The sequence below is a fragment of the Rhipicephalus sanguineus genome, chromosome 4 (genome assembly GCF_013339695.2).
Source record: "Rhipicephalus sanguineus isolate Rsan-2018 chromosome 4, BIME_Rsan_1.4, whole genome shotgun sequence".
Taxonomy (NCBI): domain Eukaryota; kingdom Metazoa; phylum Arthropoda; class Arachnida; order Ixodida; family Ixodidae; genus Rhipicephalus; species Rhipicephalus sanguineus.
The window spans coordinates 62,727,127-62,744,461 of record NC_051179.1 but is presented as its reverse complement, the minus strand read 5'-3'; the positions used below and the strand labels follow the sequence as shown (position 1 = coordinate 62,744,461).

General features: G+C 45.8%; 1 protein-coding gene across 3 annotated transcripts in view; it reads left to right on the top strand.

The window, feature by feature from the left end:
• Positions 1–17,335, top strand: part of LOC119390096 (rho guanine nucleotide exchange factor 10-like protein) — a 65,076-nt gene that overhangs the window by 40,366 nt on the left and 7,375 nt on the right. For all 3 annotated transcript variants that reach the window (XM_049414655.1, XM_049414654.1, XM_037657640.2), the window contains 8 exons: positions 1,098–1,210; positions 2,206–2,483; positions 5,906–6,057; positions 9,309–9,454; positions 10,085–10,259; positions 13,525–13,775; positions 15,529–15,742; positions 16,551–16,842. In XM_049414655.1, the coding sequence (XP_049270612.1) occupies positions 1,098–1,210; positions 2,206–2,483; positions 5,906–6,057; positions 9,309–9,454; positions 10,085–10,259; positions 13,525–13,775; positions 15,529–15,742; positions 16,551–16,842 (1,621 nt within the window). The remainder of the gene's footprint in view (positions 1–1,097; positions 1,211–2,205; positions 2,484–5,905; positions 6,058–9,308; positions 9,455–10,084; positions 10,260–13,524; positions 13,776–15,528; positions 15,743–16,550; positions 16,843–17,335) is intronic.

The window sequence follows — 17,335 nt, the reverse complement described above, 5'->3', positions numbered from 1 at the left end:
GCGACAACATGCTGAACCGCAGGCTAGGCCTAATCAGCGTTGGTTGCTTTTCGGTAGCGGTGGCGGGCGATAAAAGTTGCGGTTTGGTGCGGATTCAACGAAACTTATTGCGATGGCTGCACTTGAAGGGAAGGGAATCATATCGTTAATGCAAACGAGGGCATGGTTGGCACATGCAACTCTCGAATGGTGGTTCCGGATTCGATTGCAATGTCTTGGACATCGCGTGCGCGCCCGTGAAATCGAACGATCGGTACCGCTCAGCACGTGAAATTTCGGTCGCGATTCTGGTTTCTGTGTAATGCGCCTACCTCGAGGTGGCCTGAAACGTAGTCGGCGAATTTCCGCGATGGCACTTTGTTTTGTTTGCTTTTTTCCCCCGTGTTCATTTCGTTGGCAATGCGGGTCTTGGCGGTTAATTTTTGAACATTCGGAGATTTAAGTGGTTGTAAGCGCCCCATATCGCATATGTCGATTATCGGACACGCGAGGCTACATGCTCAACACGTTTTGCGCAAGTGCAGCCTTTGAAGAAGTTTGTTTTGGTTATAGTGCGGTACCGCTTATAGTGCGGATATTCGCGACTCCGGCGACTTACGTTATAAGCGGTCTATACTGTATTTAAGAATCCATCTATATGCATATAATTGATTTTGAAATGAAAGAAATATATGCTCAAAAGAGGGGACACATGTTATAACACAATGTGATCCATGTGATGCTTGTAAAGCATGAGCATTTAGTTTGTTCTAGCATACTCAAGTTGCAAGGCAACCGGTCTAAAATGGTCACTGATAGTCGCTTCTGGTTGAAAAGCGACTGTTTTGGATCAGTCTTGTTTCTGTTGCCACACAACTACAAAGTAAGGAAGAGAACGACTGATTGGAAACGGTCACTTTTCGACCATTTGCAACCAGTTGCTTTGTGAGTTGAGCGTGAGTGGTCGCTTCGGGACTTGGGTGTCCACTAGAACATTTGCTACCAACTTGGTCAAGCTACGTCTGAAGGTCACCATTGTGAATGAGCCTCTGCGCTTTAAAGTGTGAAGTGAGCTAAAGTTTGCCCCGATGCGGTCGCTGCCGTTGCCCCCCTTGCAGACCCCAACAACATGCCAGCCTGGGACGTGCCAGAACTGGACAAACGGCCGTCCAGCAAGCTACCTCTTCTCGTTCGATTGACGCCCCTCTACCCTGCCTCAACACCCACAGAGGTAACTTCTACCACTATTTCTCCCGGCATGTTACTGGTTTCTCAGTGTTCTATTGGCACCAGCAGACTGTGGTAAACCCGAATTGCCACCAAGCCTTGTTGGTCGTACTGGAAGTTTACAAGTTACAGAATTCCTTAGCATCGTTCTTAGACTCCAAGAAAAAATGCACGCCAAAATGGCTGTAAATTTTTATTTTTTGCCAAGGCAGCACCTTGTGTAGACTTCATATGTTATTGCTGCGGATAAAGAGGGTACAAGGTGTTGAATAAGGCTGAAGAGATGTCACTGCTGACGGACCTCTTAGCATACCTGTCTGGCTTTTATGTCAGACCTAAAATGTCTATTGTGAATGGGACAACCTTAATGAAAAATTAAGGTTGTGTCAAAGCAACAAGCCCTAAAAATTCCCCCCTTCATTCGCTGTAAATGAGGCATTATGGGTAACTCTAATTGTTGATCACTCCTGTGTGGTTGAGAAGGGTTGTAAGTGCTACTGGAGTTGCTTCACACCGGTGAAAAAGTGATGATCAATGAATGTTAAGACTCTTAATGGGAGTAGGTCTGAGGAGCAGTTTGACTACTGCTCAACACTGGAATCTTGCTGAGTTCAGCAATAATCTATTCCTTCAGTACATTTCCTCTAGTTAACCTCTTTTAACTTTCTCCTGATTGGATGTCAATGCCAGTGGCCTTACTTTTGAATGGGTCAAGACTCTTTATTTTTATCTTGAAGCTGGTCTTTTCCAGACAGTTAACACTAGACTGGTGGGCACACGCACTAGATCGCAGTGGTAATCCCATCGGCAGCTGTCAGTTTTCGCGGTTCTATAGACGACTGGTTGCTCAGAAGTTGTGTGCTACTTTGCATTCATATCAGAGTTGTGTTTTGTGTGGGCCTTCGAACTTGTACGAATTCCAAGTCACCCAGCTTTTCTTTTACCTTCACCTGTTCTTGGTTGATGGTGGCAACGGGCTGTGCTTCTCCCTCGCTGCAGGTCAAGTGCGGCTGTTTCTACAGCGTGGCACCCACAACGCCGGGCGGCCTCCGGGGCCATTACCTGTGGCTGTGCAGCACTGACGGTGTGAACAGCCACCTGGTGATCCTGTCGATGCAGCAGATAGCCCTGCGCTCCGTGGGTGCCTTCGACCTGCCCGAGTCCCGAATCGCGGCCATGGAGGCTGTGCCACCTGCACCGGACCCGGATGTCAGCCCGCCTCAGCCTCCGCCTCCGGGGGCTGCCGAGACTGTGTGGATCACCACCGAGACTAAGAGGTATGGCGCCTGCTCATTTCACAAGGGTGGCGATGTGATTCGGGCTTCTGCCTTCTTGAAGCCTGATTCATTCCGGTTGGGATCAAAATTCTCAATTACGTTAATTAATTTGCGCAGAATGAGGTGGGAGCCAATCGCAGCCATGCAGCTGAAGTTGCCCCATGTAAATGAGTTGCAATGGCACATGTCGCTGGCTTCGTTAGGGTCTGATAGCATGGTGCAGTGCCATGATTTGCTGGCAGTGGAGCAGCAAAGAGGATTTCTTACATAAAATTGAATTTCAATGCAGACTTCTTTTCAGCATAGGAGAAGTCTACATTCAGAGATTCTTTGTAGTTAACCATGTGGGGCTCTTAAGAACGAAGGACAAAGCACACATTACTGCAAATACAGCAGACTCTTGTTAATTAAATAGAACCTGAAGGGACCAGGAAAATGTGTTGCGTTTAACAGGAGTTTCGTTTACCAAGAGATGGTCAAGGGTACAGAATTCAAGCAGGAAACCAATCATATTGGAAGCAGCTGTTCCATTTAAGCAGCAGTTTCGTTTAAGGGATTTTCGTTTACTGAGAGTGTATTGTATATGAAAAAGCAAATATGAGTGTTGCTTTTCCTGTACAACAGTGCCAGCCTTATGTATGGCTGGGACTGATATACAGGAAATGCAATACTAGCATGCTAGCATATGTACGAGAATTTATTCCTCCATGGAGGCATGCTGAATAAAGTTTAGCTAGCCACCCAAGGATACTGGGGCCCATGCTAGTACTGTGCTTCCGTGTCACGCAAGAGACCCTTTGCTGGACAGTCCTGCAAAGAGCATCGTCTTGTGCATGGTCCATCCTTGTGCACCAGTGTCATGCACCGAAAAGAAACAATGAGGCAGGAGCTGCTGAGGGAAGAAAAGTTCAGGGATGGATGTAAGAAAGTGGTTCGTCCTTATGGTGGCCGATCCTGTAAACATGGGTTTCCTTATGTTGCCTATAACCGCTCAGTGAACTAGTAGCATCGGAACAGACAACTGATGAAGGGAGAACGGCACAACCTGAGCACTCGTGTTGTGTGGTTCTTTCTTCGTCCGTTGACCCCGTGCTCCCACTTCGCTGGATGAATATGAATTACCAACTAGCCCACCTGTCGATCCTTTTGCTATAACTGCTCAGTTGAAATGGAATTCTACCATCAGGCACCAGTTGGCGAGGTGCCTTGCTTATAATAAGGCTGCCTTTATGAACCTGCTTGTTTTGTGCTTAGAGTTGTTCTTTGCGTGGCTTGTTCAGTGTTACGGAATGTAGCCTTTATGAAAGGCTCACGAATGCTCTGCATTCGCATGCAGGTCTAGGCTCGCGATTTTGCACCCTACAAGTGTGCCTGCTGCACAGTTTGTGGTGCTTAAACTACAGTGGAACCTCAGTAAATTGAAACCGTTTAAAGGAATGGTGACACAAAAATTCGGACACAATTTGACTGTTGAATCGCACTAATGGGTGCATATAGGTGCCATCTGTACAATATCAGCCACAAATACAGCCTAAAAGGTATTTTAATTGAGTTTTGAAGTTCGTGAAAGTGCCGGATCAGAAATAGAAGCAAAAGACGATGAGGTCATCGAGTGGATGCCACGTACGTCACGAGTTCTGGCCGGGTTACCGGAGGCGTGTACGAGACAGACAATGCTGGTAGCGACACCTGATGATGCATATCCTTACCAGAGATCTACAATGTAACATCGCAGCGAGTTACCCGCTTACTGATTCTATTTAAAGCATTTGCAGTGAGATAATTAGCAACTCATAGTATTCTCATTGCTTTTTTTCTCGACAAGAACTACAACGCGACGGAAAAAAAATAGAAAAAAAATTATTGTAGTTGGACAAAATGCCACAAGATGTCGCTACGGGCTCCGCAGTTGCTGCTACTGCTGCAGTCGTCAACAGCTCTGGTATAACCAGGTACCCGCAAACGTTAGGAAGTCTACAGACGAACTAAAGCTCTCTGCTGCCGGGATCATATTGCGTAGTGGACAGATAACTGCTTCGACCCTCCGACGTGCATACGTGGGATTGGTATGCCTTGAGAACGCGGCGTTGCCCGATATAAATACGATTCAGTAAAGCGTACATCACGTCATTTGCATGTTACGCATAAACACTGTTACAGAGCGCCAATGTTGTGATTTCAATGCTTCCTTCGTCACTTCTCATCCTGCTACTTTTCAAATGATCGGAGCGAAAATGTTTCAGCATGTCTAACGCTGCGGCTACTCCAAGCCTGGCGGAAAACGTTGCCTCAGTTGGACAACGACTACAAGAACAAAATCGCAGCTACCGGCGAGATTCGCAAAGTGAATCGAGCTTTCCTTACTGATTTTTACACTCCTGCCAGCTCTTTCGTCCATCGCCGCACTAGATAAGCAACGTAGTTTAACAAATCGAGGAAACAAGCACTCGCAACGCTCAACACCCGCTCAACACAGCAAACGAAACAGCAGCACTGACAACATAGCAGAAGCTGGCCAGTGACGTCAACGCTTCTTGCAGTCTTGTTTAACAAGTAGACCGACTATGTCACGGGGCTACCGAGTGCTCTTCGAAATCGAAACTGCCTCCGGTCGTAACATACGAGCATATAATTAAACATTCGTCTCACGCTGGGGCAAATGAGTTTCGTTGCCGCTATTATCGAGTCAGTAGCCATTGACTAAGAGCAAAAAACAGAGGTTCACAAATTTTGTCACCACTCCTTTAAGCAAAATTGCTGTTTCAACAAAACCACAGCCTCCTATCTTGTTAATTTTATATTTTGATGCGGTACCCTTGTATGTATTTCTTGGTAAGTAAAACTCCTGCTTAATGGAACATATTTTTCCTGTCCTTCGAAGTTTCGTTTAATTAATGACTCTGCTATGCAGTGCATGAGGCAACCCAACAGCATTACTGCTTGGAATCGCAATGGGAAGATTCGAGGGGTTAAGTGGCACAACAAACAGGGTTACCACAACCTTCTTTGTGCAGGCAGAGCAGGGGAGCTTGTCTATCATTGTCAAAATTCCTTGCAGTAATTTTGCCGGCCCATTTGCAGTGGCAGGCAGTGAGCACTTTTACTTTTTGTTCCAGGGAAGTTTCTTGACTAGCACGTTTAGCATGTATTTTTCGCAGCTTTAGCTAGCAATGTAGTGAAACAAATACTCACGGCCACTAATAACTGGAGCATGCCACTGGGCCCTCAACACTGTGTTATATTATTAACACTGCTTATATTAGTTGCCATGTGCTAAGCTAAAATTTTATGCAGTGTTTTTGTGTGCTACACTGCTGATAAGGAAGTAGACTATTGCTGTGTGGTGTTTGAAGTACTGCTGGCCACATCCTTTGGCCCTGTACCGCATTTCTGAAACGCATGTTCATATTTCTGTTCTGCAGGTTGATTCTGCTTCTGGCTTCATCTCCGGACAAGTGGACTGAAGTGGGAAGCACCACAGTCATAGCACCTGTGACCCAAATACTTTACCACTGCGAACGTGTATATGTGGCCCTGAGCAATGGCTCCCTCAACATCTACCAGAGGGACCCAGGTAGGCAGTGGCTTGTTTCTGGAGTACAATTTTGTCTGCCCAATGTAATTTTGTCACTTATGTTTGTTTTTGTTTGTTTCTTTTGTGTTTCCTGTTTGAAGCTGAGATAATGGGATAGGTAGGTAGGAGCGGCTTCTGTTTTGTACTGCACGTAGGTTGAGATGATGATTTGTCACTTGAGTACAAAATACAGTGCAGACCACTTATAACGTAACCGCATATAGTGCAGGACCGGTTATAATGCGGTCTTTTTCGACTCCCGTTTACCCTCCCATAGAACCGCATGTATACGCATACCGCTTATTGTGCAGTCCCCCAAGATGAAATACCGTTTATAATGCGGTTGCGGGAAAATATTTCCGACAAACGCGGTAGCGAGTGCGGTTCTCAAAGGAGGTACGCCTCTGGTGAGGGAGCGACGAGGTCGTTACGAAGGGCGAGGGCACGCACAGTGAACGAACGAGGGGCGGAGGGAGGAAAAAGACCGCGGCAGCGCTGTGCGGGCTCGCCGAGTGGGGAAGGATGGTGGTTGCCTAGGCGACGGAGTAGCCTTTGCACCGGCGGCGGCAAGGCTCCGCGGCCGCTTGCCGGCAGTGCGTTCCGCGTGGAACGTACGATCGCGTCCTCATCAAGCGCGCTTTAAAGCAAGTTTCCTGTCGGGAAAAGCGTCGTCGTTATCACACTTGCTACAGATATCGCGTTTGCTACCTCGTCCGCAAATTGAAAAGTTTTGCGGCTTCATGACGCGGGCTTTCGCCTTTTCTGCCAGTGCGCGGACTTAAACGAGCTTGGCGGGCTTTTGTCGCCGTTGATCTCCCGGCCGCGAACACAAACTTCGTATCACGCGCGCTGTTCTTGGGTTAGTGCTTGAGTGTGATCTTTTCGACCTCCGATCTTCTTGTTGTCTTGGACAAACTTCCTGCGACAACATGCTGAACCGCAGGCTAGGCCTAATCAGCGTTGGTTGCTTTTCGGTAGCGGTGGCGGGCGATAAAAGTTGCGGTTTGGTGCGGATTCAACGAAACTTTTTGCGATGGCTGCACTTGAAGGGAAGGGAATCATATCGTTAATGCAAACGAGGGCATGGTTGGCGCATGCAACTCTCGAATGGTGGTTCCGGATTCGATTGCAATGTCTTGGACATCGCGTGCGCGCCCGTGAAATCGAACGATCGGTACCGCTCAGCACGTGAAATTTCGGTCGCGATTCTGGTTTCTGTGTAATGCGCCTACCTCGAGGTGGCCTGAAACGTAGTCGGCGAATTTCCGCGATGGCACTTTGTTTTGTTTGCTTTTTTCCCCCGTGTTCATTTCGTTGGCAATGCGGGTCTTGGCGGTTAATTTTTGAACATTCGGAGATTTAAGTGGTTGTAAGCGCCCCATATCGCATATGTCGATTATCGGACACGCGAGGCTACATGCTCAACACGTTTTGCGCAAGTGCAGCCTTTGGAGAAGGTTGTTTTGGTTATAAGTGCGGTACCGCTTATAGTGCGGATATTCGCGACTCCGGCGACTTACGTTATAAGTAGGGGTGTGCGAATATTCGAAGTTTCGAATATTTTTCGAATAGTGTTTGCTATTCGATTCGATTCGCACTGAAATTTTACTATTTGAACTATTCGAACTTCCCAAAAACAAATGCAGTCAACGTCCGGTTGAAAGTGACCCCTTCATATTTTCAATATGCTTCACCTCATTACACTCTCGTATTGCGGCAAAGCTGCCTTTCAAGCTCCGTTACGGTCGAACTTAGCCAAGACACAGTCAACGTCCAATTAGAAGTGGTCCCTAGATTTTCAATATGCTTCACCTCATTACACCCCCGTATTGCGGCAAAGCTGCCTTTCCAGCTCCGTTACGGTCGAACTTGGGCAAGAGACAGTCAATGTCTGATTGGAAGTGGTCCCTAGATTTTTAATGTGCTTCACCTCCTCACACCCCCGTATTGCGGCAAAGCTGCCTTTCAAGGTCAGTTACGGTCGAACTTAGCCAAGAGACGGTCAACGTTCGTTTGGAAGTGGTCCCTAAATTTTCAATATGCTTCACCTCATCACACCCTCGTATTGCGGCAAAGCTGCCTTTCAAGCTCTGCTGCGGTCGCAAATGTATCAACACTAGAAAACGCTGGTTCCAACATGGAGATGAAAGATGTGGCAGAGTTGGGGGCTCATTTAATGCTGTTTTGGACCTGAAATTTGGGCAGGAAGTCCGAAAAATCGGACGCCGAAGCTTTTTAGCATCCAGAATTTCAGATGTTCTTATAACCGACGTCTACGAGGCAGATTTGGAACTCCGGACTTGAAGGGAGCACACCCTTGTCCGCCACATCAGTTGGCCTTCCACAGCAGTTGAAAGAGGAGGAGAGGCTGAGGAAATGGCATCTCTGCCTATCACGTGTAAAGTGTAGTCGGCAGCACTTTGATTGCACCAAATCATGTACATAAATACAATTCGGCCTCTACATTGCCTCACTCTTGATAAGAAAGACAACTATGCAGTATGACCCCACCAACGCTTCATTAACCTAGCGAAAAGAAACACCTTCATGTTGCTATCTCACAAGAACATACTTAGGGATTCTCTGCAACTTTTTCTGTAATTTCACTTCGAATTATTCGAAAATTTTTTGAGAAATATTCGAAAATTATTCGAAATTATTCGATTCGATTCGCACTCAATCTTTATTATTCGAATTCGCTTCGCACCCAAAATTTTGCTATTCGCACAGCTCTAGTTATAAGCGGTCTATACTGTACAGAGAATGAGAGAGAAACTGGTGTGTGAGAACACACCAGCTCTCTTGATGGGAAACCTATCAATTCTAGACTTGCCAAATTGTCACTTGCATTTAAAGAAGCGGGAAAGAGAGAGAAAAAAAAAGAAACAACTGCTGATTGTGTTTCTAGTTGACTATAATGCATGATGACTTCAGACACTGTGCAGGCTAGAATTATGACATTTGTAATGAATGTGACCTTGGCAAGATGTATGAACTTGATCTTGGCATGATATGGAAATAATGTTGCTGCACACAGTATTGTGGCACGTATCAGTGCTGAATTGCGGACTTCACACGTGCAAGGTAGTTATAGCCCATTTGTTTTCTATGAAAAACCCTATCTTTTTTTTTCCTGCATTTCTCTTGCCCTCTTCAACCTCTTGCTTTATTTTTGTCTGTTTACGATTGTCGATGCTCTGCAATTGTGAGAACTTGCTTTTTTTTTTTCTCTCTCCCTCTTTGTGGCCAAGCAACTGGTGGTTGGGATCTAGAATCTCCCGGTGTTCTTGTCCTGGGGACGGAGCCCATCACGTCTCTCCTTCCCCTGGGAACGCTGCTGTATTGTGCCTGTGCTGACAAGATCTACGTGCTCGACGCATTTACGTCAGACATACAGGTGGGCCCTTGCAGTGTTTCCTACCTAACAGGAACTATCAGGAACTAACAGACAGGAAAGCCAAGGAAAGTATAGGGGATGTTCTTTGTAGTAATTAGTTCCAATTAATATTGTGCCCCCTTCTTACGTTCATTCATAGCGAGGGTCTCGTACTGGCAGATTGGATGCCTAAGTTAGTATGCGAGGGATTATTGGTCAGCTGCCAGCTTGTAGAAAGATCACGTGCTTCGTGATGCCAGCAGGCAGAAAAAGTGTGTTCCACACGAGCCGTCATGGCTACTAGCGGCACTGACTAACACTCCTACGTTTAATGCACATAGATACTTTATAAAGTGGACGGGAGGATGACCACCGCCATAGCTCAGTGATAGAGCATCAGATGTGTTATTTGAAGGTCACAGGTTCGGACCCTGCTGGCGGCAAGTCATCTTTTCGTCCACTTTACTTCTTCACATTTACATCATAATTACTACAAAGAACTTCCCCTATACTTTCCTTGGCTTTCCTGTCTGTTAGTTACAATTAATATTGTGTCTAGCAAAGAACAATGACCCCTTAAAATGCCCCCCTTCTTTCGTTTATTCATAGATGTAAGTGTGTCTTTAAAACTGATGACTGCTTGTCGTGCAGAGGACGCATACGTTGAACCAAGAGGAAGGTGGCCAAGCCTACCTCATGGCTCACTCGGGCACGGGACTTTGGATTGCACTGAAAAACTCTTCTCGCATCAGCCTTTACCACACAGAGACGTTTCAGCACCTGCAGGACGTTGACGTCGCTGAGGGCGTCAACCGCTTCCTTTCAGGTTGGTAGCTGTGCGGTCAAGCCACTTTTCTGATATAGTGATGTGCAGTCAAGCTTTCTTTCTGATGTGGACAAGTTATAGTCCATATCATACAGTGGAAAAATTCCCTTGAATATATAATGCAAAATAAAAGATTCATTGCTTATTTAGGTCAGTCTCCTTGTAATCAGGGAAAACAAAAGCTTAATTGAATTGAAATGAACTTCCACTTTATGGACAGAATTATGCTAGAAACTAGCACAATAATTACAGTACACAAAGTCTTTGCATGTATGGTAGAGATTGTGTTAAGAAAAAGCTTGCGGCATACAGCACCTGTTGCTCTTGGCTCTAGTCTAATGGCACCATGCAAACATTTGCATTGTTATTGTCACCGTTTTGCTTATGATGGTTTGTCGCATCACGAAACTGGTGTCAATTAGGCTTGTGTGAATAGTAAATTTTAGGTTCAAAGCGAATAGTGATTTAGCTGAATAATTTCGAATTGAATTTGTATAGTATATATCACATATTATAAAGAAAAATGAGCATGTTTTTCATGACCCAACTAACGTGCACAATATTTTTAAAAAATTGAAACAAGGCATGCACAAATGTCATTTTTTTTTGGTTCAATGGAAGTGGAAGCAACTTTGAATAGTAGCAAGATTTGACTTTCGATAGAATGCAAGTGATAACCTGTAAAATATGTTACGCTTTAAAATTTACTAGACTTAGAGCATATAAGCCGGTATAACAAGCTTTTAAACTTAAAAAATGTTGAATCGATGTGAGGGTAATATGTTCATTTAACCTTGAAGTGGGGCTTCACAGCAGTGTGGATTTTCTTTTGGAAAGGTGTATACACGGCATAGCACCCCTCCACTGCAGTGAAGCCACTTTTACAAGGGGGTGGGTTACATGCGGACTAATATACACCTGTTCGTTCATTTCAAATACTTCGAAATTCCCAAGAATTTATGTTCAAATTGAAGTGAATTTGAATACTGTAATATTTGTTAGAATATTTGATCTGCTCGAATATGTGCTGTGTTTGTCACCGCTTGCTGGCTGCTTTTGAATATGAAAGAACAAATAAAATCGTGGAATTTGATAACGGGTGACCTCAATGTTCTGCTTGCGGTGAATGCTGTGGCCAATGTCTTTGCCTTATTAAAATGTACAATGAAATTTTCCCCTTCACTGGGATTCGCTTTAAGTGGGCTCAGTGGTATTATGCCTGAAAATTAAAAAAAAAAAGGTTCTGTTACAAATTTCGCTAATTGAAACATGACTGTACACATTTGTGCTGTACTTCATGTGCAGGCTCACAGATGCTTTTCTTTTTGGTCATGAAATAAACTAGGACACATTACCAGGCAAAACAAGTATTTCTATTGGTAGTTGCTCCGCAGTTTGTGAAACTTGATTGTCACTGGTAGCCTTTGCACCAACAGCCAGTGGTGTGGCAGAGCTTGCGTTGTGATGTACTTTATGTAGTCAGCAGTGCACTGTTTGCTGGAACTTTTCGAATGTTTCTAAACTGGTTTGTTACCTGTAAGAGGTAAGACAGGTGGGTGATTATACAGTGAAACCTGCATCTATAGAATTATTGTCTGTGTTGGACAGTTGTTAGATCGCTTTGGAAATACTTTGAAATGGCAAAGTGATTACTTCTCTCATTATTGAACAAAAAACAGTGCTGTTTCATCTGATGCTGTCAGACAAAGCATTGCATCTGATTGGAATCGCTTGCTATGGAGAAAAAATTGGCCGCGTATCTGCATGCTCCGCTGCAAATGCCGTGTAAAGACAATAGAGGCGCTGCGTGAGATATGGACACCATCTGGCAATACGCCCGCAAACATGAGCTTGTGCAGAGGGTTTCCTTCCTCCGTAACAGAGGGCGTTCGTCGGCATTCATAGGCATTTTCAGCGCAGCTTAAGAAACTAGGGTCTTTAAAATTGTGTATCTATGTATTTTCTATTAAAGGAACACACCACCTAATACTTACCTAATGATGTTGCGCCTCAGATATGCATAATATTTACTTTTTGATTGACAACATTCACAAGTATGAACAGCCGTACCAGTTCAAAATGGGTGGGCGGTAAGCAAATGGTTCAACTTTGGTCGGTTCGCTGAATCGGGTGACAGACAGACAAACAGAAAGACAGACAGACAGACAGACCAAAATTTCTACGTTTAAGTTCCCCAAGAAAGACTATCGTCTTTAAAAAGGATCAATGTGCGTGCCTCAAAATGTGGATGGCTTGTTCAGCAAGCATCTTATTTATGCTCCATGACAGATACGCATTAGTTGGCTTCACTGCAACATGGCAGTGTTATTCACAGAAGTGCACAGACAGTTGGAACGAACTGACCTGCAGTGAAACGTATTACCTGGGGTTTGTGCCTCTTGCGTTGAACTACACATACGTTGGAACTGTTGCGGGATCTCTTTCATATTCAATACATCCAGGTTCAACTCTACTATGGCGAAGGCATGTTTCGAGCCTCTTGGTGTGTACAGTGCTCACATACTGAAGCGCGAGAATTTAGGGCTTAGTAATGCACAAGCCTTTGTTTCTACCATCTTCATCTTGTTTAATATCAGTGTAATTCCAACTCAAGCCTTAAAAAACTGGTGCCCCTTTAGCAGCCAGATTCGTGACATGACCCGCCACGGTGGTCTAGTGTTTATGGTGCATGTCGGCTGATTGGTAGGTCGCGGGTTCAAATCCTGGTCGTGGTGGCCGCGTTTCAGTGGAGGCAAAATGCTAGATTTAGGTGCACTTTAAAGGACACCAGATGGTCAAAATTTCCGGAGCCCTCCACTACAGTGTTCCTCATAATCATATCATGGTTTTGGGATGTAAGATCCAACAATTATCATTATGGTTATTATCGTATTGACGTGATGCAGTTATATCGTGCACTTGCTTGTACCAGTCATTATAATAAAGGTATTAGAGTGAAGCTGTCTTAGTCTGCCCTGTACCATCGTCGTAGTAGTAGTAGTAGTTGTTGTAGTAGTAGTAGCAGTAGTCATGCAGGTCACATGACTGGGAAGGGGATTAATAAAGAAATAAATAAAACGAAGTGATGACGATGCTGGTCCTCTGAGTGATGATGATAATGATGACTCTTGTGCCGAAAGTTGTTGTTGTCAGCATCATTACAGCTTCACTGTTTGATGGTTTTTCATGGCAGCGAATTTGCTGAATTTTTTAAGCGTTGCGTTTCAATCCGTGAACACTGTACCTGCATCTGCAACGCGTGCAGCCAAGCAAGGCAGCATCCGGCCAGCAGTCACTGTGACCTCCCTGGTTGCCGGGCCGGGCCTGCTCTGGGTGGGCACGAGTGCCGGAGTGGTTCTGACGCTACCACTGCCTCGACTCGAGGGGGTGCCCATCTTGGGAGGGCGCACCTACCTGGCTCACCATGGACACCGAGGACCCGTCACCTTCCTGCTTTGCCTCCAACCGCGAGTGCACCCGTCCCGCCGTGGATCCAGCAGGGCCCAGCAACACAGGGTTAGCCCGTGTGGCATTGCCTTTTCTAACAGCGTGAGATGCGGAGCCATTGTGAGAGCGACGGATTGGTCGTGATGGTCCATCTTGGTCAAACTGCGTGGTGGGACGGGACACGAGGAAGGAAGTAGAGACAAACAAGCGCTTGTTCTTCTCACTTCCTTCTCTTGTCCCGTTCCACTGCGCAGTTTGACCAAGATGTAACCATACCAACTTTCTGCACTGCTTGGTCATAATGATGCTACTTTGGGCTACACTACTCTTTCTTGCATAAGGCCACAGTTGTTGTTACCTTGGCCGGGCAACCTCCCGTTGATGGTTTAACGCAGTCTCCTCTTAAACTGAGCTAACTCTCCAAAATAGTGTAGTGGTTATCTCATTGCACTGCTGAGGTTGAGGTTTTGGGTGTGATAAGTTATTTGGGTTAGGTTTGCTCCTTAAATGGGTATTCTATGAATCACCAGTTTCTTTTTTCTTTCTTTTTATTACTTGTTTGAGACCTCTCGGATGCATGATGGTCTAGCATTGGAATAATGCTCCAGACAGCATGGGCAGCTCTTCCTTATCATTGTTAAATTTTTTAAAAATGAAAATGCTTGGGAAAGTAAAATGTGCTAAGAAATTTCTGCGCCTCCTTCATTGCTTAGTCATTTCTTTTTAATATATAGTTCTCTGGCCAAGCTTGCACATTAAGTGCACTTGATGGTACACACCCCGCTACAACGAAATTGACGGTGCTCGGAAAAATGTTCGTTGAAGCGAACATTTCGTTGTAGTGAAATCGAAAAAAATATGGCTGACCTGAGCTAGTAAAACAGTGAAACATTTATTTCCAATATTCAAAAAGTTTCTGCTGCTTCCTTTGCGTCCCCAGCAGCGTTACGACGCGATTCTCATATATGCATAGCGATGCCACGTTGAAAAGCACGCAGACACAACGGCTTCCGCGAATGAATCAAACAGGCACGGGCGCGCAACACGAACTGCACAGTTGCACCAATACGCTAACACTAGCTATTCGCCTACAACGGCGACATGCAGGCGTGCTATCGCGGAGCGATGACTTACGCCTTATTCTATGCTATTCTTATCCACCACTCGTGGCTGGCTGATCCCGTTGATGGCCAAGCGCGAAAAGCACGAAAAGCATTGGCATTGGAAAAGGCATCATTCCGCGACTCCACCCTAGGGCTGCTCGCATTGATAACGCGGATGTGGCGGATGTACCGTCGCTCTGACCACTAGCGAAGCACGAAAAGCACGAAAAGTATTGGAAAGGCATCGGAAAAGCTATTGTTTCGCGATTGCACCCCAGTGTCGACAACTGAGCTTTGGCTTCGGATTGTCTGCGACTCAGAAGCAGTTCAAGCCAGTTGCGAAAGCAGGGCAGTCTGATCGCCGTCGCTATCAAGCAATGGCGGCTCCCATGCTCAGTCAACAGCGGCAGCGGCGGTTCCAACACGCGATTCAGACTTTGAATTCGTATTTTTATGTTCTAAACTGCATCAAAATGTCCGAGATTGTGTTTATTGCACGGTAAATTAAATTTTCGAGCCCGGAATGGCATCGTCAAATTTCGTTGAAGCGGAACGGCAGCAGAAAAAGTGTTCATTGTGGCGAGCATATTTATGCATTGACTCCTATGGACTGTTGACTGGGAACAGAGAATTTTTCGTTGTACCGGAAATTTCGCTGAAGCGGAATTCGTTGTAGCGGAGTTCGACTGTATCTTCATGTCATGACTGCATGCTTGCAGACTTCGGTTGCCCCGGAAGAGGCGGGCGCGGAGCAGCTGGCGGAAGAAGGTGAAGAGGAAGAGGAAGAACTGGCGAAGGCAGCAAAGGACGAAGCGGGCGACGCCGTCGCAGAGGAGGCGGAGCTGGACGCAGCCAGCACCAGCGGTGTTCAGAAACAGAAGTCTGACTCGGTCTTACCCTCAACTCCTGCGAGCCACAAGCTGGGAACAAGGGGTAGGTGGAATATTTTGCTCTCCCATTGTCTGCATTGAAGGGAGCCTATATAAGATAAGATGATCTTGAGCCAACGAAGCACGTTGTCATAGACTAGGTTCCTTGACACTTGTGGTTGCATTTTCTTGTGAATATGGACGCAAAAATGTTAATGTATCGATCTTTCTCTTTGGCATTTAGGGGCACATTTTGAAAAATAGGCCCTAGGCGGCCTACTTATCTATGTTTCTAGTTAGGAGAATTTATAGTGCCATTGCCCAATTCTGCCATGAACCACTGAGTAACAATTCATGAAACTCGTCTACTGATCAACAAGACTAAAATCTCTGAGATTCAAATATCTGTTACACCTTTTGAATAAATATACAGCAGAACCCACTTGTGCTTTCCCATGGAAAAAACAACACGTAGTCTGGGAAAACGGGACATCTGGATGATGCCACTAAATGATGCTGGGGCCGCCACTGTATAGTGCGACCCTCAATAGCAACCACCGTGACCAGTATAAGTGTTGACAAACGAGTTCCCACAATTGCACTGTGGAGGTTGTGGGTTTGGCTTTCGCTGATGGCACATTGTTTTTTCATCCACTTTCATTTCCCTCTACCTCGTAGTTTCCTTGTAGTTCACATATGTTGTTAGAGAAGGACAAGCACAAAATGTTTTGCGAATGTTGTACATACGGGATGAACGCACTGTCCCTCCAGTGTTTAGCAAACGAGTGGTTGCTTGCTTCCCATTGTGATGCTCGGCAGCCAACACACCACATGGTCAATGTCCCCTTTGCATCTTTTGCCTCGTCGCACAGCTCTTCGCCGGACAGCCACCGAGAACGTGCACATGTCGGGTGCCAAGACGCTTCCCCGCGGCCTCTCCCTGTGTGCTCGAGCCAGCGCTGCGAGCGGACTGACCCTTAGCAGTGCCGGAGGTGTGAGCACCGACAGCGGCAACGACAGTGGCAGCAGCCCCGAGGCGAGCCGCAGCGAGGTGTATGGCCTATATGCAGACCTCATGAACGTGCAGGACTACGAGAGCCACGAGCAGCTCAACCGCAGCGACCCCGAGCTCATGCACTTTCACTTTGCGACACTGGGGCGCAGGTGAGCATCGCACTGCTTTTTCTTCATCCTAAAGTGCCAGTGCACTCCCATAAAATGCACTGGCAAGCATGCAGCCGATCTACTCCTGCAAGCATTCTGAAGCCAAACACAGAAGTTCCTCTCGAATCCTTGCTATTCACATTGTCAAGTGATGGCTGTATTGGAGTGCTTGCACTGCCTCTTATCAATGTCTTTTTCTTTTGATCTTGAGGTTACTTGCTGCAAGGCATACAGGAGATGAAAAGAAAAATCTAATAAAAGCGTGTAGCTTTTCATCAAGTAGGAACTGCAGCCACTGTGGTTAGGAAATTTTGTTTAAGGTCTTCTTCTGTGTTGTGTGAAAGCACTTGTTTATTAATTATTTAAGTGAAGCACGTTCCAGTCAGCTTCTGTACAGATAAAGGAGCATTGCAACTAAAATGTGAAAGTAGTTGGCTGCAATTAATGTGGCATTTATTCTGTACCTCTATATTGTGATTGTAATCGCATGTAC